This window comes from Capricornis sumatraensis, chromosome 8 (genome assembly GCF_032405125.1).
Source record: "Capricornis sumatraensis isolate serow.1 chromosome 8, serow.2, whole genome shotgun sequence".
NCBI classification, from domain to species: domain Eukaryota; kingdom Metazoa; phylum Chordata; class Mammalia; order Artiodactyla; family Bovidae; genus Capricornis; species Capricornis sumatraensis.
In genome coordinates, this window is record NC_091076.1 from 86,172,501 (window position 1) to 86,200,211 (window position 27,711).

The following is a 27,711-nucleotide window of genomic DNA, read 5'->3' on the forward strand; positions in this document are numbered from 1 at the left end:
AAGAACATTAAGAATTGAAGATCTTATGTAAAGAAATATATTCAGTCCATAACACTTGCAAAATTCACAAAGCAATGTCCAAGTAGCTGACTGCAGGACTTGCTTCATGTCTTGTCTGTTCGCTTATGAGAACTGTGCCAGTACAGTGTGCTCTAACTGACCTTGTGGGAAAGTCCTCCCTTTGTGCCTTATGGGCTTCTCCGGTGCACAGGTAGCTTCAATGAGGAAGAGTCGTCTTGTTGCCCCGTAGAGGACTAGTAGTCAGTCCAATAATCTTATCTTCTGCCCTATATAAATATGGTAGATCTTAATAGTCCTAAGGACATCCACAAAGTGTGGTGGACTTTAGGGCTATGGATTAAAAAAAGGAACCTCTCTTGACAAAAGAGAGCACCCTAAACTGGTTGGTGGTAACAAAGATAGGTTTGTGCAAGAAACCACTTTTTGTTTGTGGAGTGAGATAAAGTGCTTTCATTACAGCACATGAGCTTCCTCTTCCTCACTGTCATCATCAAATGTTCACTACTACTCGTCATATCTGACCTCAAAGTTCAGGCCTTCAGTTATATATACAAGAATGGCTAACTGGCCACAGGGTTATTTGAAAAAGTCAATAAATTATGTCACTTTTAAAAGAGATCCCAACATTTAAAATAACTTTATAATGGCAAACCCATTCTTTCAAGACAGACCAGAGGCAGAGTTTCCCTGAATCCAGTCTTCACTCCTACCTCCACATCTCACCAGGAAATCCATTCGTCCACAATCCAAACACAGCAGTTTATTTCACTTAAACAAGTCTGATTATATGCTATGATGTCATCATTATAATAAAGATCATAGCTTAGCAATTCATTCTCTCTGCTCTCTCTAAAAATTACACAAACTTTTTTTAAGTCAGGCCAGTGCAATTTATAGCTCAATTTTGATCCCAAATAGTTATAAAAGCTACCTAGTTTCTGTCCCTGAGAACCAATCCAACTATTTTAAGTGACACAAATGAAGATACAGTGAAGAGCTTTAGTTCTCAAAGTGATTTCTTTCATCTCTGACAAGAGATATATCTGGTTGTTGAGAGCTGACCCCCCAAATACATTACACAGAAAGTCTTGCCAAAAGGCTGAGTGAAGCTTACTTAAAAACTAATAAAAGTCAGTTAATTCTTGGTATCAACTGCCTTTTGAATCACAAAAATAACTTCTGAACTTAAATGGCAGATACTAAAGCTCATGAAAATTTTAAAAATCACCGTTTCCTACTTTTTAACATTTGCTCCATGTTCTAGAAAAAGCCAATATATCTAAATATTTTAAAAAGAGAAAGTACACTTATTTGAGGAAAAATAAAAGCTGAAGATTGAAGAAAAAAAAGAAGGATAATTCACTGTTTGCTAGTTTCCTAACTCAACTCAGCTAAACCCCACAAAAACCAGACTAATTTCATAAAAGAAAATAGAGTATCACATACATGTCTAATGTAATAAATCCATACATGAGCACACATATGTTGGTGATCAAACATGGACACAGATAGGCAGAACAGGATGGAAGAAGCAGAGCCAAGAAAACTGGAAATAAGCCCTTTCTCTCATTCCTGAAAACCATGCAAAGCAGAATAGCCCAGTCCAAAAAAAAGTGTACAAAGAATCTGAAGAATACGCAGAAATGAGACCCTAATGATTAAAAGAATTATCGTTCAGCATTCAATGAAGGCTAAATTGAAAGGTGAGAATATCCTTGTGAAAACATGCCAAAGACAAAATGAAAAGTCGATTAAGAATGCAATCAACCAGCTACTGGAATGCCACAGAAAATCAAAGGAAAAAATAGATAGGAAAACGCATGTTTCAATAAGAAAAGGCACGCACCGGGGGGAGGGGGACACGACACGCACACATAAGGCCTTCAACTTATGAAAATTTAGAAGTACTATAGAATTAAATAAATGCTATACTTGAAGACCAATGCAATACTGTACATTTACTCTTCAAAGTATTATGGAACACTGCAGCAAGTGTTGCCAAATAACTAAAAAATGTTGCCAATTACCAAGAATTCTACAGCCTAATAATCCTAACAGGTAATGCAATACTTGGAAGAATCTAAATGATAAGCCTTCAAGTTATAAATTGAAGTTTGCGACTTTAACATGTTCTAAGAAAACACAAAGTCAACTGTCATTCTCATAAATCAGCAGAAGAGAAAATAAGACTTGTCTCCTATTGAATGGGGTTCATCAAAAGTAAAAATAAATATAGCTTGAAGTGGAACTCTGCTTGTCTAAAGAAAAGTGAGTTAGTGAGGAGACAAAGTGAAAACGGTCCCTTAAAGAATCAAATTCTCACAAAAACTAACCTTTCTCCTTCGATTTTCTATCTTGTTCTCTGTCTCGACTTTTGCTCCGGTGCTTATATGACTTTCGATCTCTGCTTTTTGATCTTCTTCGATCCCGACTACGAGATCTATGCTTTCTTTCTGATCTATCGTGGCTTCTGCTTCGTCGTCGATCTCTACTTCTTAAATAATTTGAAACAAAAGGAGAGCAACTTCAGCTGGTATTACAGTGAGAAAAAACCTTGAAGAATTACATACTGTTATTTAAAGCAAAAACCACTCTTAAAGGCAAATGAATACAAACTACTATTAAAACACATTTATATCATTTATATAAGAAACCTTAAGAACTGAAAATTGAAAGTCCTTAACTTCAATTTTTCAAATAGGTAATCCTACCCAAAATAATTTATGATTTAAATGTCTTAGAATCAATAAGAGAAGCACTCATCCATTACACTAACTCCCTAATAAGACTGCATCAAATCTCCTTAGGCGGCCTAAGAAAGAGCACTGAAGTTGCCTACAAGATGAACTCATTCACTGATTCAACTTTCATCTGCCCGAGTGCTTAATGAGACTTAAGAGGGTCCCAAGTACCAAGGAATTCACCGGTAATTACTATTATTTAATGCACACTCACTATGCTGGCTCAGGTAAAGAATCCACCTGCATGCAGGAGACCCAGTTCAATCCCTGGGCCGGGAAGATCCCCTGAGGAGGAAATGGCAACTGACTCCAGTATTCTTTCCTGGAGAATTCCATGGACAGAGGAGCCTGGCAGGCTACAGTCCACAAGGTCTCAAAGAGTCAGACACAACTGAGCAACTAACACTTTCACTATATGCCTGGCACTGTCTCATGTGTTCAACATACCTGCTTCGCCTTCTCTCTCTACTTCGTGATCTTTTGTGGTCCCGAGACCTGCTGCATCTTCGGTCAGAAGTTCGGCTTGAATGCCTACTTCGTGATCGACTCCTCTTTCTTCTTTCTCTGTCTCGAGCTCTTTCTTTTTCTCTTTCTTCCTCTTCTCTTCGTCTTTTCCTCTCTCTCTCTTCTCTTTCCCTCTCCCTTTCTTTTTCTCTTTCTTCTCGTTCTTGCTTCTCCTTTTTCAAACGCTCATCACGATCAGGTTCTTCAGTTCTTTTTCTTAATTTTTCCTAAAGAAATCAAATTCAATTTTTTTAGAACTAAACAACCTTAAAGATGCTGTCAAACAACGGCTACCTAACATGAATCAACTGTAGACCAACTTATGAAATTTGATACCCTAAAAGTGAAATGGAGAAATCTTAACACCATGTATGCAGACAAGATATTCGACTAAACCCTCAGGAATATTCCTTCTCCCAAATTCCTGACACTACAGAGCAAAGAAAATAAAGCACTTTGCTCATCTGATGAATAGCAAAATATTACAGGAATTATCACTACCTCAAATAATCCAGCAATATCGAGCATTTTAAATCTACACAATCAATTCTTAACCACACTAATATAAAGTACTAGATGTATGCTCGTAAGAAACTTACTTTTAATTCTTCTACAGTAGCTTTAATCTTGGCGTAGCCCATGTGCTGTTTCCCCATCAAATGATCATCTACCCGGGACTGGGCATCCCCCACTATCAAAAAGGCTCCACACACTTCACAAACTTCCATTTGTTTTTCTTGGGCAGCAAAACTTTCAATTGTCTGAAATGATAAATCAGTTATTATAAAATATCTGATCAAAAGAAAACAAACAAATTCCCCTCAAAAATACTTTTAACATTTAGATAAGACTTTTAACTTTGTGAACTGCTACTTTCCATTTCCCCAAAGACATAATACTTAGCAGCAACTTTTAGACAGGGGAAGCATGACAATAGCAATCAACTTTTCAAGAAGTATTACGACCCCATCCCTCTGTTATAACCCTTGAACTACGTATCACCTTGAAAAAGTTAACCTACCTTTCAGAAAGCTACCTATTTTAGTCTGAATTCATTTCCTGCTTGGTTCAACAGGTTAAAGATGTGGACTCCATATTAAAAATGTTTTGGGGGACTTCCCTGGTAGTGCAGTAGATAGGAATCTGCCTGCCAATGCAGGGGACACAGGTCTGATCCCTGGTCTGGGAAGATTCCACATGCCTCAGAGCAACTACGCCCATATGCCACAACTACCGAGCCTGCACTTCACAGCCTGAAAGCTACAACTACGGAGAGTGTGTGCTACAACTACTGAAGCCTGCAGGCTTTAGGCAGGGCCCTCCAGTTGCAGCTAAACAGGCCCTGTGCCTCAACTACTGAAGTCAATGGGCTTAGAGAGTGGCCTCCACTTTCTGCTACTAGAGAAAGCCCAAGTACAGCAATGAAGACCAAAAAAAAAACAAAAATAATAAAAATAATTTAAAAAGTGTTTCAAAACCATTAAGGAATTGAACTCACTGCATATAATCTGAACATACCCTTTTAATATTTGGGAACCAATGCTCAATTACATTTTACCATCAATATCCAAAACACATATACTGTATCATCTAATTCAAAGTTAAGTAAGTAGGGGTATTATTAAGAGTACACCAACTTTGTAGTAAGGTAAATATGAACTAAGTAATTTGATTAGTAATAAAAAAAACAAAAAACCACCAAAACCTAAGCCCAACCAAAATACTTAACTATCTAAGGCACAGGTTAGCAAGCCAGCAGCTAGAGGCCTGTTTTTGCAGTTTTATTGAAACAAAATTACAGACATTTGTTTACACATTGTCTAAAGCTATTTCGTAATATAAATGTAAAAACAGAGCTTTTATTACATTTCTTATGACCTGAAATCATAAATACCACGTGGCCCTTTAAAATAAAAGTTTGATGACATTAGAAAATTATTCATAAATAGGAATAGATCCTAGCAATACACAGCTAACAGCATGGTTATATCAAAATGAGGTTGCTACTCACCGAAGTTGTGGACCTAAGCAACTCTCTCTCTTCTTTTAACTGTTCAACTAATTTCATCATTCCCTGGGCTTCTTCTACTTTTCCTTCAGATCCTAATTCTTCAATCTAAGAGGAATTCAAAAAGCAGTCAGGATATCTTTCTAACCACACTATCCTATTATTTTTCTTTTTACTCTCAAGCTTCATTAGCGTATAGAAGTTGTTTGGGTTTGTTTTGTTTAGTGAAGCCTCTTTGGGTTTAATTTACCCTTAATTGATTTTCTTCCCACAGCATTAACTTTGTATACCTGACAGGAAATACACAGAAGGTTTCTAGGATAGACAATTTTGTAAGGTCTGACTTCCATGAATCAACACCACAGTCTAGATAATAAGCAAATCCACCCAAGTTTCCTACTGTCCTCTGTGTTGCGCCTTTTCCCAAAGCAACCAGCAATCTGTTTTCTGTCACTATAAATTAGTCTGCATTTTCTAGAATTGTATTTAAATGGAACCATGTGCTCTATTCCTTTTGTGGGGTTTGGCCTATTTCACTCAATCTACTATCTTAAGATTCATCAATATTATTACAAATAGTTAATTCCTTTTTATCACTGTGTACTATCACTGCATAGGTACATCACAATTTGTTTACCCATTAACCTACTGACAGACATTTGTTTCCAGGTTTGTTTGGGGTGGGGTTTTTTTTTGCACCTCTTATGAATAAAGCCTCTATAAACACTGGTATGCAACTCTGTGTAAACATATGCTTTGACCTCTTAGATTAATATCTAGCAGCGGAATGGCTCATAGTGCATCTCTTAACCTTTGAAAAAAGAAACTCTTTTCCAAAGTTCCTGCATCGTTTTAAATAATCCCAACAGAGTAAAATAGTTTGTTCGCCCAGATCTTCACTAATATTTGATACTGTCAGTCTTTTTAATTTTAGCAATTCTAGTAGGAGTTCCAGTTCTTACCTGCTGCAGGAGTACATCAATTTTATCTGTTAGAACCTGAATTTTTTCTTCATTTTTGCCTGTTGGACCAGCTGCCTGATGAAGACAACAGAATGTATTATCAACAACTAAAATATAAAAATAAACATTTAAACTTCCATACACCATACCTAGTATTCATATTTAATAACCGAAATGCTAAATCACAAGGACAGTAACTCAATTATCTCAATTTTTGTTAATCAGTTGCATATTTTGTCAGTTACTGATATTTAAGATAAAAAATTTCCGATTAGCAAAATATTCATTTACTAATAAAGACTGAAAAAAAAAAACAACTTTTTAAGTTTTGTCATTTTAAAACATATAGAGCAATGACTGAACTTGAGCCCAAGTTTCAATACTAGGGAAATCGCTGGCTTTCCAGAGGAAAGGACACTTTACAAAGATCGTAAATTAATTCATACTCACCCCAGACGACTGCTGGTTTTGAGATAATGCCAAACGAGCATGGCCTCGTCTAATTCTACGTTCTACTTCTGCCAGTAAACTCTGTAAGTATCGCAAAAAATCTCTCTCATAGCCAACTTTCATAAAACGAGAACTCTTCTCATACCTAATAAAACGAAAATAAATATTATTTTCTTTCCAATTCTTTATCCATTTACAACTCTTATATTCTATCTTCACTAACCTCATGAACTACTACTGCATTCAGACTGAAGAGTAGGGAACTCCCAGGCCAACTGTTAGGTCTCCCTGCTTTCACTGCTGCAGGCCTGGGTTCAAACCCTAGTCTGGGAACTAAGATCCCACAAGCCATGTGGCATACCCAAAAAAGTTAAAAAAGAAGAATAAGAAAGTACTGAAGAGTAAACCAGGCACATACATAAGAAGTGAATTTCTAGCTGTCCCTCATCCTGGTAAAGAGTGTAGCATTTAACAGTGTATTAAGAACACAGAAGTTACAATTGGGCAAATCTAGGTGAACACTATACTAGATCTGTGACCCTGGCTCCAGGACAAGTTTCATTTATAAAATTAGGTCTGTTAAAAAACAAATGTGAAAGAAAAAAAAAATAAAAAAGGCAAGTGAATTCTCTGGAGGTCCAGTGGTTAGGACTCAGTGTTTTTACTGTCATGGCCTAGGTTAAATCCCTGGTCAAGGAGTTAAGATCATACAAGCTGGGAGGAGCAGCCAAAAAATAATAATAAACTGAAAAATAAAAACTGGAGGGCATGGCAACCCACTCCAGTAATCTTGCCCAGAGAATCCCATGGACAGAGGAGCCTGGTGGGCTACAGTCTAGGGGGTCGCAAAGTCAGACATGATTGAAGCAACTTAGCAAAAAATAAAAAAACAGATAGGATATAGAAAAAAAGCTTAAGCTTATTCTTGGCATACAGTATGAACTCGTATGGTGATGCTACATATAGCTGTATCACCTTCTATGACCCCCAACTAATGAGTAGGACCTCTACATGACATTCATTTTACATAAATTTACATTTAACCTAGTCTGGGAACTAAGATCCCACAAGCCATGTGGCATACCCAAAAAAGTTAAAAAAAAAAAAAAAAAAAGGAAGAAGAAAAAAAGTACTGAAGAGTAAACCAGGCACACACACAAGAAGTGAATTTCTAGCTGTCCCTCATCCTGGTAAAGAAGGTAGCATTTAACAGACATTTACATTTAAATTTATATTTCATTTTACATAAATTATTTCTTCAATCCTGGTCCCCTTTAAAGCAAATAATGACTGGGGGTGAGGATGATCCCAAAAAAGGTAACTTACTGTTTTCGTAGATTTTCATCATGAATTTTTTCACATGGTCCTAAAACAACAAGAAATATAAATGTATTCAATATACATTATTGAAATTAACTTTTCTCTTGCCAAAAGGAAGTTTATTTTTTTAAAAAAAGGAAAGACGATCCATTCAATCACTGAGTAGTCTGCAGACACCTAAGTTGAGCCTACTAAATCACGAAGCAACATGCCCAAGTATGCACATGAAAATCGTTCTCCTTAGCCTTCAAGATGTACTATATGGTACTATATGGAAAGAGAAGAGAGCGAGTAGGAGGGATGAAAAAATTATTCCTTACTGCCAAGAAGTAAGCTAGGATGATGGCAGACCTTTGGTCTGAACCACCACTGACATTTTATTAGAGTCTCTGTAAATATTGGTAAGACTAGCACCCTAGTCCTACCTCTTACCATCTCCAAAATGCAATCAATTTTAATCCTTTTAGCTTTATCTTCTGGAATTTGCCTCCATTTCTAAATTCTATGCTTATCTTGCTCTTTCTTTGGTTTATTTTAGGCATGAAAAATTTAAATGAACATTCAGTGTTTATATTTTGATGCCATGTCCTATTAACTCTCGAGTTAAGCAAAAAGGGCATTATGACGACACTTTTGATACACTTACTGGTTTTTCTTCAGTTCAGTCTCTTGTATGTTCTATTTCCAAATTCACTCCAGACACTAACTCAGCTATCAAAACTAGCTCAGTAATAATCTCCCTCAAGATTCAAAATATATTAATCAAATCAGCTTTATTTTCTTCCATGAGCTTTCCATCCTACTTCAATCTGAGCTACCTTTTTTTCCCTAAGTTCACTAATAAGAGTTGCCATCCTCTGAAAGTCCTTTTCTGGTCTGTACCAGATACAGTTTACTGGATCTATTTTTTTTCCTTCTTGGTTTACACCCATGACTTTCCACAGTAAAGGTTCCTGGTAGATAAATTTGTTGAGACCATGCATGCCAGAAAATATTTTTTTTCACACTCGTATTTTGCTGTTTGGCTATACAGCTAACCTAGGTAAAAACATTTTACCATTCAGAATCCCGAGGATGTTTCTCCAGTGTCTTCAAGTTTCCAGTGTTGTTACTGACAAATCGAGGACATTCTGATTGATAATCTTGTATGCCCCACCCCATCCCTGGTGTTTTGAAATTTCACAATAATGTGCTTTGGTATGGATCTTTTTATCATTTGCTGTGCTGAGTTCTAGAAGGATTCACTCCATCTAGAGAGTAAAATCCTTCAGTAATGCAATCTTAAGATTTTCTCCTTTCTGTTTTCTCTATCTGGAACTCTCTTAATTAGCTATCACAGCACTGGACTGATAGAATTTTTTCAAATTTTAATTTTTTCTCAACATACCACAAATTTATTTTATCCTCAAAACTTCCCACTGATGTTCATATTTCTCTAGTTCTAATTTCAAGAACTCTTTGGCATCCTATTCCTCCTGATATTTTCTCTTATTTCTTTGGGGATACTAAATTTAGTTACAGCTTTAATCATTTTTTCTTCTGTTTTCTCCCATTATCACCATATTCCACTAAATTCTTTTTTTTCTGTTGGTTTTGGTTAATCTTTTATGTTTGAAGGTTTTCTTCAAATAGCAATCTTGGCTGGCAAAATACGTCCAAAATCTGACTCGAAGTTGGTATGCACAGGCAGGGTTTGTGAACTAACAGGCTTTACCACAGGAAAATCAGGCAGCAAGACTTTCTTTTAGGAGATTCCCCAAGGGTCAGTACCTGTAGATCACTTCTCTGGAACTGTTCACTTTCTCTAAAGAATCCTCTTCTCTTCTGCCTGGGGAAAAAACATCTGGCTGTATCCTTCTAGGAACAGGGCAGAGGAAGGGAATGGGAAAACCTCACTATTAAGAAAACAGACTCATTTAATCTCTCTTACAGTCTCATTTTTATTCATTACTGCCCTGTCCTACATCTGTAAATCCCAATACCTAGATATATCCAGCCATAATGTGCTCTTTATGCTTCAGGACAAGCATTGTGCTTAACAAATTTAATTTCCATTTTATATTTCTAGAATGATACTAGTTATGTACCATCCTGGAGAGAAAATGGTCGATTTTTGCATTTTGTGGTTCATTTAGCCCAATTTCTTCAGAACATAACCCCCTGGTCTCCAGTACTGTTGGCATGGGAGACAGAATTACCTGATGCACAGGTCAGACCACCCAGACTAGCGCTTCTCAACATGGGGCAGTTTTGCCCCCAGGGATATCTAGAAGTGCCTGGAGACATTTTTGGTTGTCCAAATTGGGAGATTTTTATTGACATCTACTCCATAGAGGCCAAGGATGCTGCTAAGCATCCTACAACCCACAGGAGACCCTCCCACCTCCCCAAACACAGAATTTTCCAGGTCAAACTGTCAAATGTCAAGGTTGAGAAACCCTGAACTAGACTAATCTCTGGTTTTCAGCCCCATTAATTCAACTCTGCCTTCTATGGTACCTGATGCCTCCAAATCCTGAGCCTGTCCAAGGTTCTGCTGATCAAACTCTTGCTTCTGTTTAATATCCCCTTCTGCAGGCTTTTAGGATACAGGTTTCTCTGCTATTCTTCCATCCACTTGTCATCTTCCAACAATTTGTTGACATCTCTAATGTTATCTCGTCTTCCGTTTACACCTTTTTTGTTTTTAAATTTTCATTTTAGTGGAGGGGTTTCAGGAGGGAATGGAAATACATATGTAGATTCAAATAAGCCACTGGCATTTGTTAATACATTTTTTTAAAAAGCCAGGAAAGAAATTATCAACACCTTTAACAGAAAACTTCTTTCCAAAATTATAAAGTATCACTTTCTCTTTAATCATAAATGTAATAAAAATTATAGAAAATTTACTTACCAAGATCAGAACGAGTGTTTGTGAACAATTCCGCAGGACAAAAACCACAGAGGTAGTATTTACAAACCTAGTGAAAAAAGCAAAGGTAACTTTAACTTTTTGAAACTGGTCAGTTTTAAAATTATGCCAGAAAAGGATGCCAAATAACCATTTTCTCATTTCATGATCTACATCTTTCAACCAAGTAAGTTTAAGAACAATTTCATTTGTTAAGTCATTTAGGCAAGTTAATGACTTTCAGACTCCTGGATTTCAGTATAAGAAATGCAAGACTGACAGTTGAGAGCATTTTCAATTTCTACCATAAGAGAAATCACTGCCTTAACTCCCCAGAAAAAAACAAATTTTGGATAAAGACATCCAGAATAAAGGTGAATTTCTTTTTAATTTAAAAAAAAAAAACAAACAAAATACAAAACAAAAACACTGCAGTGTTCTTATTGTTTTAACTTTGTTAAAGACCAGAAACAATTTACAAATCACTGCCTAAATTCCAAATAACACTCATTTAAAACTATCCAGTTCAGTATTTTCACTTAAAGAGATCTCGTAACAGCCCCTAAAGTGTCCTGGATATTTTCACACATGCCAGCACCGAGTGACTTTTATGGTATGAGGAAGAATTATTAACATAAGACCATCTTTCAATTCTCTCCCATGGGTACTTTTGTAACTCCTTCAGATATATTCTGAGACTGCTGCTATTGCTGCTAAGTCGCTTCAGTCATGTCCAACTCTGTGTGACCCCATAGACGGCAGCCCACCAGGCTCCCCCGTCCCTGGGATTCTCCAGGCAAGAACACTGGAGTGGGTTGCCATTCTGAGACTGCTCTATACTAAATTTAATTTTGTAACACTGCAAACCAAAATCTGTTAAGCAAAATTCCAAAATATCTCCATATAACCCTTAACTGCTATTGGGTAAATTATCAATGTACAAGTATAACATAGAAAAGGTCTACTAAATTTAGGACTGAATGAGTTTTTTTGAGACATTTAGAACTGGATGTTGCATTTGAAATACTGTTTTTTGCTTCAAAGGTCAAATGTTTTACACTTATTTGAAGCAGTGAGGTTCCATAAGCTGTGTCCAGAAGAACTAAGGTCATAAAGAACAACCAGATTCAAAAATCATGTCTAACCAACAGATTTAGCTTTATATCAATATTAATCCTGTTACAGGTAGTGATAGGTCATAGTATATTTGTACCATTTTCTTTTGGAAATTCTAATACTCTATTAAAAAGGCTCAGTATGACCACAAGTAACACGTTGGCGAGGATGTGGAGAAAAGGGAACCCCTGGAACACTGCTGGTAGAAATGTAAACTGGTGCAGCCACCTGAAAAAAACCACATGGAAGTTCCTCAAAACACTAAAAATAAAGCTACTATATTTAATCCAGCAATTCCACTCCGGAGTATACATCCAAATAAAATGAAAACAGTAATTCATACCAATGTTCACAGCAGCATTATTTACAATAGCCAAGAATCGAAGCATCCTTAATGTCCATCAACACATGGATGGATGAAGAAAATGAGGTAAATATACATGATGGAACAATAATCAGCCATGAAAAATAGAAATTTGCCATTCGCAACAACACAGATAGACTTGGAGGGAATTATACTTAGTGAAATAAGCCAAACAGAGGCAAAACACTGTATGTATTTGAGGTATCTAAAAAAAAAGGCAAATTAGTGAAAATAACAACAACAAAACAGACTGCAATGTAGAGAACCAGCGGGGAGAGGGGAGAGGGAGGGGCAAAACAGGGGTAGGGTATTAAGAGGCACAGACTAAGATATATAAGAAGATAAGTTAAATAAGCTACAAAGAAGTACCACTCAGGGAATACAGCTGATATTTTATAGTAACTCTGTGTGTGCGCAATCGCTTCAAGTTGTGTCCAACTTTTTATGACCCTATGGAACCCGCCAGGCTCCTCTGTCCATGGGACTCTCCAGGCAAGAATACTGCAGTAGGTTGCCATGGCCTCCTCCAGATCTTCCCAACCCACGGATCAAACTCCTCCTGTACTGCCGGCGGATTCCTTATCTACTGAGCTACCTGGGAAGCCCCTTATAGGATCTGTAAATAGAGTACAATCTTTACAGATTGTAAATCACTATGTTGTATACCCCAAACTTTTATTGATATAATAGCAACTATACCTCAACTAAAAAGGGCTCTATATGTGCAAAAGGCTCATGTTTTTAAATGCTATAAACTCTTCTAATTATTAAACAGTCTGACTTGTTCAATTTTGCATCATTTTAAGTGTGTCAGTACATGCATCACTAAAAACAAATAGGAATTTAGTCAGGAATGTCAGGTGGTAAAGCTTAACCTGGTTAAGTTTCTGAACTGGTTAGGTTCAGAAATTAATGATAACACATTCTAGGCATGAAAAGACAAACTCAGCAGAGTATGAAAATAGGCAAGTGGAAATCGGTATGCTTGGAGAATCAAAACAGTTTGATATTTTGCTGCCACTTTTCAACTATGAAAAACTAAATCTGTAACTCTGCCTTGGTATTCTCAATACAAAAAAAGGAGATAATAACTATTTCATAGTGGGACTGTAAATTTTAGTATGTTTACTGAGAGAAATGGGCAAATCAGTCTGTTTTTTAAAATACCCATTACTTTCTTAGATATGTCTTTAGGCACTCAAGACAATCTAACAAGATATGCCAGCAGCTCTACCTGTAATTTAGTCCTATCACTCCATCTGAGATGAAATCAACCACATGATCTGCTCTGAAGGCAGTTCAGTTCAGTCACTCAGTCGTGTCCAACTCTTTGCAACCCCATGGACTGCAGTACGCCAGGCCTCCCTGTCCATCACCAACTCCCGGAGTTTACTCAAACTCATGTCCATTGAGTCGGTGATGCCATCCAGCCATCTCATCCTCCGTCGTCCCCTTCTCCTCCCGCCTTCAATCTTTCCCAGCACCAGGGTCTTTTCAAATGAGTCAGCTCTTTGCATCAGGTGGCCAAAGTATTAGAGTTTCAAGAAGGCATCAGGCTACTTACAAAATACAGATTAAAACCTATTTTCCTAATTCTTTGTTCTGTATGCTCTTACTCTCCAACTCTGCTTAAGATACTGCTGTAAAGAAATGGTACATGAAAACAACTGTTACTCTACCCAATAAACTCTAGCTACTTAAACTGTTTGTTTTAATCTTTCCCAGAGATTGAGAATGTTTAACTAAAAATATTAACAGTCTTTTATTCAGTAAGTCTTTACTAAATGTCCATCATGGACCTAACAATCTGATAACCAAAGAGGCTCAGAAGAGGGGGCGGGGCGGGGGGAAGGGCAGAATTTGTGGTTGCTGTTGTTCAGCTGCTAAGTAAGTGTCCTTCTCTTTGGGACCCCATGGACTGCAGCATGCCAGGACTACAATCACAACATAACTGTGATTCTCTTGATAAATTAAGGTAATAGCAAAGACCAGAAGAGTTCAATATCAAACTTTTCACTACCACTTGAGAGAATGCAGATACAAACAATCTCAGGAATCTGACTAGAAAAATTTAATTGTGAGTTACCACCACATTAAACAAAGTGAAAAATAAAAACAAAATCTGGCATTAGATACACTGCTGGGAAAAAGGAACACTCCAAACATTACTAGAGCTGTGGGACAACCTGGCAACATCCATCAAAATGCAAAATGTGCACTTAACTTAGTCGTCATCTTTCTAGGAACCTATCCTACAAGTGATTCAGTTCCATGTACTAGAGTGTTCATTGTAGCTTGGTTGGTAATTGTAAAAGAACTCGACATAATCTACATGAAATAAACTAAGGTACATTTACACTGTACCTACAAGGAAAGACTCCACAGTATAAGTGAAAGTTGTTAATTATATATTATACTTATACGGGCTTCCCAGGAGGAGCTAGCGGTAAAGACACCACCTGTCAATGTAGGAGACATAAGAGACTGCAGGTTTGATCCTTGGGTTGGGAAGATCCCCTGGAGAAGGGCATAGCAACCCACTCCAGTATTCTTGCCTAGAGAATCCCATGGAGGAGCCTGGCGGGCTATGGTCCATAGGGTTGCAAAGAATCAGACACAATTGAAGCAACCTGGCATGCACACACGCATGCATACTTACATAAGCCAAGTTTACTTCTGTAAAAAAAAAAAAATCACTTTAATGAGCCTAAATTGGAGGGAACATAAAACAGTGACATCAATTTCTAACGTAGTAATTAATCACAGTTCACTGTTTTTATTGCCTACACAAAGTTTTCATAAAATTTTAATCAATTTTCCACAACAGCAGGGATAGTAAACATCTCTCTCTCTCCTGCTAAGAAGGCTTCCATTACTTCCCAAAGTCATTTAGTCCCAACTTTTAACAAGGTTTATAAAAAAAGAAAAAAATTCAGAACTCCTCTGGTGGCACAGAGGATAAGAATCCGCTTGCCAACGCAGGGGACGCGATTCGATCCTTGGCTAAGAAGACTCCACATGCTGCGGAGCAACTGAACCCATGTGCCACAGCCACTGAGCCTGCCTGCTGCGACTACTGAAACCCAAGTGCCTAGGGCCTCTGTGCTCTGCAAGAGGAATCCCCACTCGCCGCCACTGGAGAAAGCCCATGCCCAGCAACGAAGACTGACTGCAACCAAATATAAAGAAGATTTTTAAGTGATACATTTTTGTAAAATAATCAAAGGAACTTCCTAACTTACAAGAAATGGAAAAGTAAACATATTTCATAAACAATGAAGCACTGTATACGTAAGCTACTTTCTCCCCTTGTTAAGAAATCAAGTCTAATGACACACAGAATTCCCTGGTTGTCCAGTTGTTAGGACTTCAAGCTTTCACTGCCTGAGGGCCTGGGTTCAATCCCTCATCTGGGAACCAAGATCCTGCAAGCTACATGGGGCATCCAAAAAAAAAAGGGGGGGGGGCTAAAGTCTAATGAGACACATATGGTTTTCCAGAAGCAATCAATCAAAGATTGAGGAAATACTTTAATATTTTCAGTGTGATAATACTGTGGTTATCATCCTCACATTTAGACATGTCTTTAAGGCTGAAATGATAAAACTGCTTCAAAATAATGAAAGTAGTAAGAGATACAGAGGAAATAATACTAGTCATATACTGATAATGTGTCTTACACACATGGATACACAGAGTCCAGTCCACTATTCACTTCTGTTTATAAGTTTTGGAAAGAAAAAGCAAACAGTAATTATATACATTACACAGAGACTGCTGGAAATTCCAAGAAGTCCAACACTTAGCATGTACTATACACTGAGGCAGGAAATGTCTACACTTATGGCAGAAAAAAAAATTTTGATGACTATGGTTTAAAACTAACAAAACACCTGTAGATGTCATGCACTATAATTACTAATTTTTTGCTTTTGTTGCTTCTGGTTTCCTTTTCAGATTCTGAATATCTTTTTTAGTTAAAAAAAAAAAAAGCCACAAATAAAAATTGTGGACAGTAACCTTAACTGTTTCTTCTTTTCCAAACAACTTTCGGTGTGATGGTATCTGTTAACACTGGGAAGATTTCAGAAAAGAACGTTTATTTCAATTCCCCTCATAAATTATTAAGTGTTCACTGAACAGAGGGCATACAAGAGTTCGATAAATGAACAAGGTCTCATTTTATATATTAGAATCAGAGTTAATAGTTTAAAAGAATTTTTACTTTTGGGCTCCCCTGGTGGCTCAGTTGGTAAAGAATCCGCCTACAATGCAGGAGACCTGGGTTCGATCCCTGGTTGGGAAGATCCCCTGGAGAAGAGAACGACACACTTCCAGTATTCCGGCTTGCAGAATTCCATGAAATGTATAGCCCATGGGGTCACAAAGAGACACGACTGAGTGACTTTCACGACAAAATAAAATCCTCAATTTGAACTACAAAGTTTTTGGTATAAATTTAATAATAAAAGCTCCAGACCAGATGTTAGTTACAATTCCCTACAATCTCAACTCCAGATTATCCAAAGGCTACCAATGCCTTCTCTAACACTGAAATCTTCCCATGTGGACATAACTGAAAGGTGTTCACCCTAGGCAGTTAAAAATCACATGCTTTCCTCATTACTCTGGTTGTTTAGGATTAATAAAGCAAAGGAAACAAATTGCTTAGTAAAAAAATACAAGGAAATGTAAAATATTAATCAATGAGGGAGGGAGGTGTGTCAATGAATCCTTGGAACAGTATTAAAGCTGATGGCTTTAGTTACAAACCAATTTCTCTCAGATCAAAAGGTAACAATCTACAAAAGCTGGAAACACCTGTATAGTAAAGCACTTTCCCTGAGTGGTTACTTACATATGTCTTTACAAATAAGTGAAAGGTCAATACTCTGCATCACAGTACAGCCTTCACTTAAAAAAAAATAAGTTTCCTCCAAGTGTTTCTAGTTCAACATTTAAAAACATAGTGCCGAGAAAGTAGGTCAGGAAGCAGTCGTTTACAAGCTTTAGAATGCATAAAGATGCCATTTTAAAAATGCAGATTTCAGGGGCCTTTCTGTAGACCTACAGGATCAGAATGGGGGGTGGGCACTGACAAGTACATCTCTGCATTTAAAACAAATTCCACAGATCAGGCTAATACAGATATCTAGGAATTACTTTTAACAATAAAGTTTCCATTTCATTGTTAAACAAAAGGACCTCGCCCAGCTGAAATGGCTTTCCCCATCTAGTGCAAGTGAGGCAAAGAAAAATTTCCAGATATAACTGGAACGCAAAAATATTGGGGGAATTCCCTGGCAGTCCAATGGTTAGGACTTCACCTTCACTGACAAGGCCTGGGTTTGATCCCTCGTCAGGGACTAAGGACTTCCCTGGTGGCTCAGATGGTAAAAGCATCTGCCTACAATGCAGGAGACCCGGGTTTGGTCCCTTGCTTGGGAAGATCCCCTGGAGAAGGAAATAGCAACCCACTCCACTATTCTTGCCTGGAAAACGCCATGGACAGAGGAGCCTGGCAGGCTACAGTCCATGGGGTCGCAAAGAGTAGGACACGACTTCACTTTTCACTGGGACTAAGATCCCACAAGCCACCCAGTGCAGACAAACCCTCACCACCACCACCAAAAAAAAACCCCTTACAGTATATACTGTGGTTGGCCATTCCTCCAGAATTCTAGCCAACACCCAACAACAAACACCAAGTGACCCAGAAGTGATTCCACAAGTTTCCTCAGCTTTATAAAACCCTACGGTAATTCTAACTGATTTAGAAAAAGCCACATGCTACATTCCTGGTCTGTACCAACGTTTTCTTGCAGACAGAAATCTGAAACACCAGCAGTGACTTTTTCAAATCCCTGAATCCAAAATGAAGTGCAATCTGTCATTAAAGGCATAAAATATTTTGACAAAAGTTTATATATCAGTGAGAAACACTAAAACTGAAGGGAGGGTGCACCTGATAGGAAAGCAGGCTTATTATAACTGAGATGACATAAAACTTAAGTTGCTTTTCTGAGAACTTCATCATCGCTAACGTTATAAACCCATCGCATCCAACGCAAAGTGGCAATTAAACACCACCAGGGAAAAACGTTTTTCCACAATCCTTGTTCAAAACCAATTAGGCAAACAGGCTGTTACAGCTGATGAGCACGCAATCAAAAGCAATTTTCTTTCTGTAATTCAAAATAGATAAATGTCCTATTCGCACATCAAGTGAAACATAAAGTTCATCTTTTCCTTTTTGCAAAGTTTATTGAGTGGCAAAAGAAAAAGTTGCTTTATCCTGACAAAGAAATGCCTACAAAGAGAAGGGTCAAGGCAGGCAACAAAGTTACCCTTATTTTTATTTTGAGGAGAGAGGAAAAACCCAAAAGTCGGGGGAAAAAGATTTTAAAAGCTTCACCTCTAATGTGTGAATTTGTTGATGTTCAGTCGCAAAGTCAACTCCGAGTCTTCGCGACCCCATGGACTGCAGCACTCGACTTCTCTGTCCTTCACTAGCTCCCGGAGTTTTCTCAACTTCATGCCCACGGAGTCAGTGATATTATCTAACCATTTCACCGGTACAAAGAATTCTATTGTAACACTTCACACTACTAATCGGGTAACACCCCATAGGTCTAGTCAAACACTAGCAAAAGAGAAATCTTACTGTGACCAAAGCGTAAGTTTAAAATGAGTAAGCAACTTCCAAAAAAAAAAAAAAAGGCATATTTAACAATTCCTTCATGTTTTGACTAGCAACTGTCTTTATCTTGTTGTTTGACTACAATCGCATGTGAAGTTAATTATACATCCATTCTTCAGGTAAGACCTAAAATAAACGTTACACACCATGTTCACAGAACTGGAAAGTGAACAAGACTACAAAGATTAGGTTTAGTTTCGCCATTTAACTTGACAGGATCTTGGGTGAGCCTCTCAAGTCTCATCTGTGAAATTGGGTTTATACTCATTTACCCGTAGAGGGTTAAGAGGATCAAAGAGTTTCCTATGAAGAAAAAGCCTTGACAATTATCTACAAGAATGGCTTACTAGACCGTAGTGCTATCAAACAATATTTGTAAATCACGGTGAACCCTATCAAGACCTCTTTTAAAATTTTATTGCCCCATATCAGCGTCGAAACTGAAACATTTCTGAATATAGTGCCACGATATGACGCTCAGCCATATAACGGCCAAATTTGCCCTTTTCCCTATTTCACAGCGAGGTGAAAACTCCGAAACCTCTAGCTGTACAAAAATACTCCTTCCTTTCCCGCGTTTCCCTGCCTCATTAAGCTGCTTTTCAATTTTGCCAAGAGTCTTGTTTTTTTTACTTCCCTGATACTTAAACAACAATAAATCATCCCTTAACCAAGGATCCAGGCAGACTCCTCCCTCCTGGACTATTCTCCCGATTCCCTCCAGCCACGGGGTCAGACACTTGACCCCGGGGCGGCCGGGCCCCAAACCTTGCCGAGGCCCCGGCGAGCCCCAGCCCGCGCCGTTCCCCTCCCCCATGGCGCCCAGGCACAGGCCCAAGGCCCGCGGGACTTACGCTCTCGTGGTCCCACCGCACGTTGCTGCGCTTCTCATCCGGGGCGAGGTTTCGGTCCCTGCCCATTAACTCATCCAACAATTGCGCAGCCGAAATCATGGTGCTTTCCTCGGGCGGCTGCTCCCACCAGCCCTGGCACCTGCCAAAGAAAACGCCGGCAACACAGTCGCGAACCTCTCAGGCGCCCTAGCAGGCCTAAATGCCTCCTCTAACCAGGAGCCGATAAGACAAAATGGCCGCCGCGCGAGCGCCTTCCCAGCATGCAGTTCGCGCGCGTGCGCCGGCGGGGACACGCCCAGACCTGGGAGTTGAGAGCGGGCCGCTTCCGCCGGCCCGGGGGCGGAGCGTGCCGAAGCCGGGAGTCCGCCTCTGCACGTCGGCGCCGCCCTATGCCGCGCCAAGGCTACTCACGGTGGCCGAGTCCGCTGCTGTCCTCCGTGGGCCCGCGTTGCCCACTCTTTCACAGAAGTAGGAGCCTACGTCTCGAAGCTTCAACACCACTCTGAAATGGAGAGAAGGGTAGCGGGTAGCGTATCACTTATCTCACGCGGTGCTCCCTATGCCGTCTTCTAGTGGAGGAAACGGAAGATAGCACTCTTGCCGTATTCCGACTCCGTTCTTCTGGCCGCTGAGCTCGTCGCCTCTTCTACCTGGGGTAGTCCTCCCACTCCGACTCCCCAGATTAACAATGCAGGAAGAGATAAGGCAGTTTCTACAAGGTCGCGAGTGTAGGGAGGAGTATGCCTTCCAGACCGGAATCTTCTTTTTAATTACTGATTCATTTACTGAACAAATATCACTATTTACCATGTACCAGGTAAACTCCTGAAGCTAAGCTCCGAACCTTTCAGACACGGTGTTTGCTCTCACAGACCTTGAGGATTTGAGAGTGAGACAGTCAGTATATAAATAAATAAATAAACATAAATTTTAGTATTAAGTACTCTAGCACCATTTAGAGTATGGATTCTAAAGACAGATCGTCTAGGTTGGGAATCCCAGCTCTGCCGCTCTACCTTCCTTTCTCGATCTGTGAAATTGGGATTTACAGTAATACCTCCCTACATACATAAGATGTTACTGTGAAAATAACACGTGAGACGTGGAACAGGCCCAACACATTTTAAGTTTAATCATTAGCTAAACAACAACAAAAATTATGATCAGAAAATAGGGTTGTATCAAAGAGTAACAGAGAGGACTGTCTGTGGAAATAAGACCTAAAAGATGATGGCTCTCCAGACAAGCAAAGTGGACAGAAAATAATCCAAGGCAGAGAGAGTAGTATATAACAAGGCCATTTCACTACATGAAGCAATGTTCATCATTACTTTAAGTAAACCCGAACCTGGCAGGATTCTCACTAAGTGTCCTGAAGATGCCAAACATTTGAGAGATGCTGCTTTAAAGGGGTAGAGAAGGAACCAGCATAGGATGCTGTGAAAGGAAAGCCAAAGACGTAAGGGGAAAGTCTGAAGGGTATAGTCAGGGAAGAAGGTGGAAGTGACCGCCATCGTAGAAGTCTGCCAAAGGCCTGGCATCCGAAGACTAAACAGAATTCGTTGGATCTGTAGCTGGAAGTCAGACTGAAATGGATCAAAGAATGAAGGGACAGTGAGGGGGTAAAATGGCATATGGACAACTCATTTTAAGAAGGGACACAGCAAGACAGGGCGAGATGTGAAAGGAGGTATGAGTTAAGGAAGGCTTTTTTAATATGGGAAATTAGAATATGTTTAGTGTTAGAGACTAATACTTTGGTCACCTGATGCAAAGAACTGAGTCATTGGAAAAGACCCTGATGGTGGTAAAGATTGAAGGCAGGAGGAGAAGGGGACGACAAAGGAGATGAGATGGATGGCATCACTGACTCGATGGACATGAGTTTGAGGAAGCTCCAGGAATTTGTGATGGACAGAGAAACCTGGCGTGCTGCAGTCCATGGGGTCCCAGAGAGTCGGACAAGACTGAGCAACTGAACTGAACTGAGTGTTGGAGAAGGTAGAAGATAAGAGAATAGCTAAAGTTCCAAATTCTTAAGAAGGAGAGGTGATAGAAGAAGGGAAGCCCTGTAGGCTCCAGGGCATATTGGCCTTTCCTAGAAAAAAGGGACCTTTTCTCCACTAAACCTACAGAAGAAAAAAGAAATCTGTTTGTAGATGTAGCAGTGGGATGAGGGAGTTTTCAGCTGATGGCTGCTGTTTTCTCAGTGAAGCATTTTGGTAGGTTCACCACTGCCAAGACCACCAAAAAGGGGGAAAAAAGCATACATCTTGAACTACAACAGGACTTATGAAACCTGAGTGCAGAGTCACAGACTCTGCTCACTGAAACTTTTTTTTTTTTTTTGCCTGCATCACACAGCTTTCAGGATCTCAAGTTCCTGATGAAGGGTTTAATCTGGGCTCCACTGTGGCACCCAAAGTGTTAACCTAACCACTGAACTTCTAATTCCCTCATTCACTGCGCAGACTTCAACGGCGCATGTGCACGTACCAGAAACTGCATTAGTGGGCAAGAATATAGATAGATGTGTAAGACCTGGTTGCCAGAGAGCTCCTGATCCATGGAAGACAGAAATGTAGCGATAATTTCAAATGAAATCAAAGGAAAGCACTGTCCTTTGGATCTCAGAGGCAAGAGCTCCCACCCTGTCCCATCCTAGGCAAGTCTTACTGTATAGCTTTGTTTTTTGTAGACTCCAAGGGCAGCCACAGCCACGGTTCAGTGTGTATTACCACTGCTGATAACAGATTCACTCGTTTGCCTTTTTCACTAGTTCAACCAGTACCAGCATCAACTACTGGGCATCATGGATTCAGAGAAAAGCTTTGTGTTTGTTTTTTTGCCATACCCTGCAGCATGTGGGATCTTAGTTACTCAACCAGGGATACAACCCAGGTCCCCGGAAATGGAAGCGCAGAGTCCTAACCACTGAGCCACCAGGGAATTCCCAAAAGTAGTCTTATGAACAAATCATAATGCCCAGTTTATACATGACTTTTATAGATTATATGAGTTGGTTATTTTCTGATGATGAGATGAAAAACAACCTTATCAGTCTGTGGTGTACAGACCCCTTTCCATGTATGTTGCTAATGCAAAGTGTAATAGACTGAATTGTGTGCCCTACCACAAACACACGCAAATTCATATGTTCAAATTTTCAGAGTCCACAAAAGGACCTCACGATGGGATTGCATTTGGAAACAGCCTTTTGGTTCAGTTCAGTTGCTCAGTCGTGTCCGACTCTTTGCGACCCCATGAATCACAGCATGCCAGGCCTCCCTCTCCATCGCCAACTCCCGGAGTTCACTCAGATTCACGTCCATCGAGTCAGTGATGCCATCCAGCCATCTCATCCTCTGTCATCCCCTTCTCCTCCTGCCCCCAATCCCTTCCAGCATCAGAGTCTTTTCCAATGAGTCAACTCTTCATATGAGGTGGCCAAAGTACTGGAGTTTCAGCTTTAGCATCATTCCTTCCAAAGAAATCCCAGGGCTGATCTCCTTCAGAATGGACTGGTTCGATCTCCTGACAGTCCAAGGGACTCTCAAGAGTCTTCTCCAACACCACAGTTCAAAAGCATCAATTCTTCGGCTCTCAGCCTTCTTCACAGTCCAGCTCTCACATCCATACATGACCACAGAGCCTTTAGAGAGGTAATAAAGTTCAAATAGGCCCCAATACAATCTGACTGGTACCCTTATAAGAGGAAATTTGGAAACACCAGGTAGACACACACAAAGAGGAAAGGTCATGTGAGGGCATAGTTGAGAAGGTAGCCATCTGTAAACCGAGGAGAGGGGCTTCAGGAGAAATCAAGCTTGCTGACACTTTGATCCTGGACTTTTAGCCTCCAGAACTGTGAGAGGATAAATTTCTGTTAAGCACCCAAATCTCTGATGCTTTGTTTTGACAGCTCTGGGGAACAAATATAGATACAAAGCCACAGTTACTAATGCTTCCTAGCCTTCTGTGTGGTCCCATGAGGCCATCCTCCATTTGCTTTGCTGCCTCAATCTTTTTTTTTTTTTTTTGCCTCAATCTTTTTAAACGTAAACTTGGTTATGTCTCTTCCCTGCCCAAAATCCTTCAATGGGTCTCCATCTAAAACTGAAACACCAAGGTCATCCATGATCTTACCTGCTTCTCCAACTTTTTGCTGCCATTCGCTCACACCCTGAACACCCCTGCTTCCTCCCGCATCACATTACACGGCTCTAGACATGGAATGCTCTTTCCTCACCCCAGAGACACCTACCCACCTTTCTCAGGTCACATGCCAAGCATCACCAGCTCTGTAAAGCCAACCTGGAGCCTCATTCGCTGCCTGTCACACACAACAGCTGATCATCTTGTTTGTGCTGCCATTTTACTGTGTACATTTTGGTGTTGGTCACATGATATTGCAATTACCAGTCTTTTTCTTTTAAATGAAAGTTTCTCCCTTTCCGTCTGGTGGCAGCCATCAGTTTATCTCAAAGGGAAGCCAAACTAGGCACTTACAAATATATCCAGGAGCAGTGGAGGAAGAAGCAGTCCCATGCAATGCACTTTCTCCCCATGGTGGGCTGCAGGCAGTACTGCCTGCTCTCTGCACCCCGCAGGACCCTCCACCCTACCCGGCCTCATAAAGCATGCAGACTGGGACACAGGACCAAGCAAGGTTATGTCACGTAGCAGATTCCTGTGAGCTGTGTTGGCCACACATGCCTAAGGGTGCCAGTTACACCGAGCCTGATTATCATGGCTAAAGTTTGCCTGAAGCCTTCATTCTATTGTGGAGGAGTGAGCTGGATGCCACTGTGGGGCTCTGAGAGTCCTGGATTCTTACTGGGTTGGTGAAGATTCTACAGACAGATTCTTTGAGGTTATCCTCATTCCATAAAGCTACCAGAAGAAATCCTAACACCCAGTGGATCACCAAACCAGTCCAAAAGCACAGGGACTTACGAGGGCTGACATCCACAAGTTTAAAGAACCATGCCTTGGAAAGAGTGACAAGTTTCATAGTACCACTGGTGGTTCTCGTTATGCAGCTTGGAGATGGCACAGTACACTCCAACTCCACTGCTTCTGTTAACATAAGTAATGTTTGAAATTCTTAACATGATAAACCAGGGCATTCATGTCTAAAAAGTGTTTTTTAATTTGTCTGTGAAAACTGTGTCTATGGACTTCCCTGGTGGTCCAGTGGCTAAGAATCCACCTGCTAGTGCAGGGGACTCAGGTTTGATCCCTGCTCCAAGAAGATTCCACATGCTGTGGGATAATTAAGCCCGTGTGCCACAACTAGAGAGTAGCCCCCACTCACCACAACTAGAGAAAGTCCTCAGGCAGCAACGAAGACCCAGCACAGTCAAAGATAAATGACTAGATAAATAAAATTTTAAAAAACTAGGTGTCTACAAATTATTTCATGAATGCATTGTCAAATTATGAAAGTTAAAGTACAATAATGTTTGAAGAACCATGCGTGCTCAGTGGCTTCAGTCACGTCTGACCCTTTGTGACCCCATGGACTGCAGCCCGCCAGGCTCCTCTGTTCATGGGATTCTCCAAGCAAAAATACTGGAGTGGGTTGCCATGCCCTCCTCCAGGGGATCTTCCCGACCCAGGGATCAAACCTGCATCTCCTGCATTGCAGGTGGATTCTTCACCACTGAGCCACCAGGGAAGCTATAAGTGATGGTATATCTTGTTTCTAATAAGAGAAAGCCTTTTGTCTTTGCTTTATCTTTTCAGGAAGTTTACATGTCAGTGTCTAAATTGCTGTTTAGTACAACAGGTGTAAAATACATTCCATGGGAGAGGAGTGCAGAAAATAGCCATGCAAATTTACTGATGCACGTGATGAGCCCTACAGCTTTCTTGGGTGATGCAGTGCCCATTATCGTATGGGTGCCATCCCTGCCACTTGTCTCTCCATGGTCACCAGCAATCCCCTTGTGGTTAAATCTCTCCACACTTTCCAGTCCTTTCTTTCTTGCCCTTTCCGCAGCATTTAACCCTGTGGATCACTCTCTCTTTGCCAAACCCTCTCATTCCTTTGCCTTTTTTCTACTATTCCGGTTGCTCCTCGTCAGTCTCATTTGAGGATTTCTCCTTTTCTGTCCATCAATAAACTATTGGGTTGTTCTTTGGGTGTCTTTGGCTGCCTTCTCTTGACACTCAACATGCTCTCTTGGGGCCATCAGTTCTGTCCCCATGATTTTAGTTCGCTCCTTTACTGATGACTACCAAGTCCAAATCACCAGCCCAGAACTCCTTCTGAAATATGATACCTATATTCATGACTGTTTACTGGGCTTATTGTTGTTACTAGGCATCTCCACTCAAATGAAAATCAGAAAAGAAAGCACAGGCTCTAGAACTGAACTTCTTGACTTTACAGCCTCACTCTGTCACTAAACTGTACAGTTCTGGGCAAGTAACTTACCTCTCTATGCTTCAGATAATAATGATGGTCCTAACTTAAAAGGTTGTTGTGAGAACTATTAATAACTGAGACAATTCATGTACAGCATTTACCACAGTGTCTGAGGTGAAGTCGCTCAGTCGAGTCCAACTCTTTGCAACCCCATGGACTGTAACCTACTAGACTTCTCTGTCCATGGGATTCTCCAGGCAAGAATACTGGAGTGGATTGCCATTTCCTTCTCCAGGGGATCTTCCTGACCCAGGGATCGAACCCGGGTCTCCCGCACTGGGGGCAGACGCTTTAACCTCTGAGCTACCAGGGAAGCCCATAGTGTCTGGCAGTGGGTAAATGTTGATATCAGCAGTAATTAAGTGTTTTCAGAAAGCTCAATTCAACTGATTCAAAAATGAATTCATCCACATACCCCAAACTTTCTCTTCATCCTTTGATCCAAATCTCAGTAAATGACACTACTATCTGCCCAGCCAGAAACTTGGGTGTATCTTTGTCTCCTGACCACCACTTATCCTCCTATGCTATCGGATGCTATCTTCCTTGACTCAACCTTGTTGTAATACACCACAGAGTGTTTTCAACATCCAAACTTTACACATAGTCATTCAATTCATTGAACAATCCTGCAAAGTAGGTGCTATTATTATCATCCCTATTTGGAGATGTAGAACTTGAGGCAAGGTTAAGAAACTGATCCAAGATGATATGAGAGGCAAAACTGGTATACAAACCAAAGCATTCTGGTTATAATCTCCATACTGACAACCGCTACGCTATATGCCGTAGGACTTCTAGTTCATATAATGTTTATCACATCCTATTATTTGTCTTGTCTCCCTGGCTAGACTGCATGTTTTTTTAAATAAGGGACTCTGATTTCTTTGCAGCAAGATATTCAGTGCCTGGAATAGTGCCTCGCAAACAATGCATGTCTGATACACCCAGGGAGTTAAGATAATTCCCTAGAGACAAGACAAAGTGTAGACAAATGGAAATGAATAACCATCAGGTTGCATTCAGTTATGGCCAGGGTAAAGGTTTTGTTTGCAGAGAAAGTTTTGTTTTTTTAATGTGAGAATAACAAGCAGAATACTGGAGTTAGAGATAAGTAGAGGTTGTTTAGGGTTTTCCAGGTGGTGCTAGTGGTAAAAGAACCTACCTACCAATGCAGGAGATGGAAGAGACCTGGGTTCAATCCCTGGGTCGGCAAGATCCCCTGGAGGAGGGCATGGCAACCCACCCCAGTACTCTTGTCTGGAGAATCCCATGGACAGAGGACCCTGGTGGGCTACAGTGGGTAGGGTCACAAAGAGTCAGACACAACTGAAGTGACTTGGCA

At 40.1% G+C, this 27,711-nt stretch overlaps 1 protein-coding gene and 1 pseudogene across 2 annotated transcripts in view; one reads left to right on the forward strand and one right to left on the reverse strand.

Annotated features, from left to right (window-relative positions):
- LUC7L3 (LUC7 like 3 pre-mRNA splicing factor) overlaps positions 1-20,132 on the reverse strand; it is a 23,175-nt gene extending 3,043 nt beyond the window's left edge. The window contains exons 1-10 of one of the 2 annotated variants that reach the window (XM_068976541.1): positions 10,903-10,969; positions 10,506-10,681; positions 9,777-9,834; positions 8,013-8,052; positions 6,687-6,831; positions 6,237-6,311; positions 5,278-5,382; positions 3,866-4,027; positions 3,210-3,493; positions 2,355-2,515 (exon numbers count right to left, since the gene is read on the reverse strand). In XM_068976541.1, the coding sequence (XP_068832642.1) occupies positions 2,355-2,515; positions 3,210-3,493; positions 3,866-4,027; positions 5,278-5,382; positions 6,237-6,311; positions 6,687-6,809 (910 nt within the window). In that variant the 5' untranslated portion in view covers positions 6,810-6,831; positions 8,013-8,052; positions 9,777-9,834; positions 10,506-10,681; positions 10,903-10,969. Of the gene's footprint in view, positions 1-2,354; positions 2,516-3,209; positions 3,494-3,865; positions 4,028-5,277; positions 5,383-6,236; positions 6,312-6,686; positions 6,832-8,012; positions 8,053-9,776; positions 9,835-10,505; positions 10,682-10,902; positions 10,970-19,933 lie in introns of those variants that run through there. The other variant, XM_068976540.1, reaches the window with a different exon arrangement.
- A 33-nt stretch (positions 20,133-20,165) lies between these two features.
- Positions 20,166-25,019, forward strand: LOC138083633 (large ribosomal subunit protein eL15-like; annotated as a pseudogene).
- Positions 25,020-27,711: the final 2,692 nt, after the last annotated feature.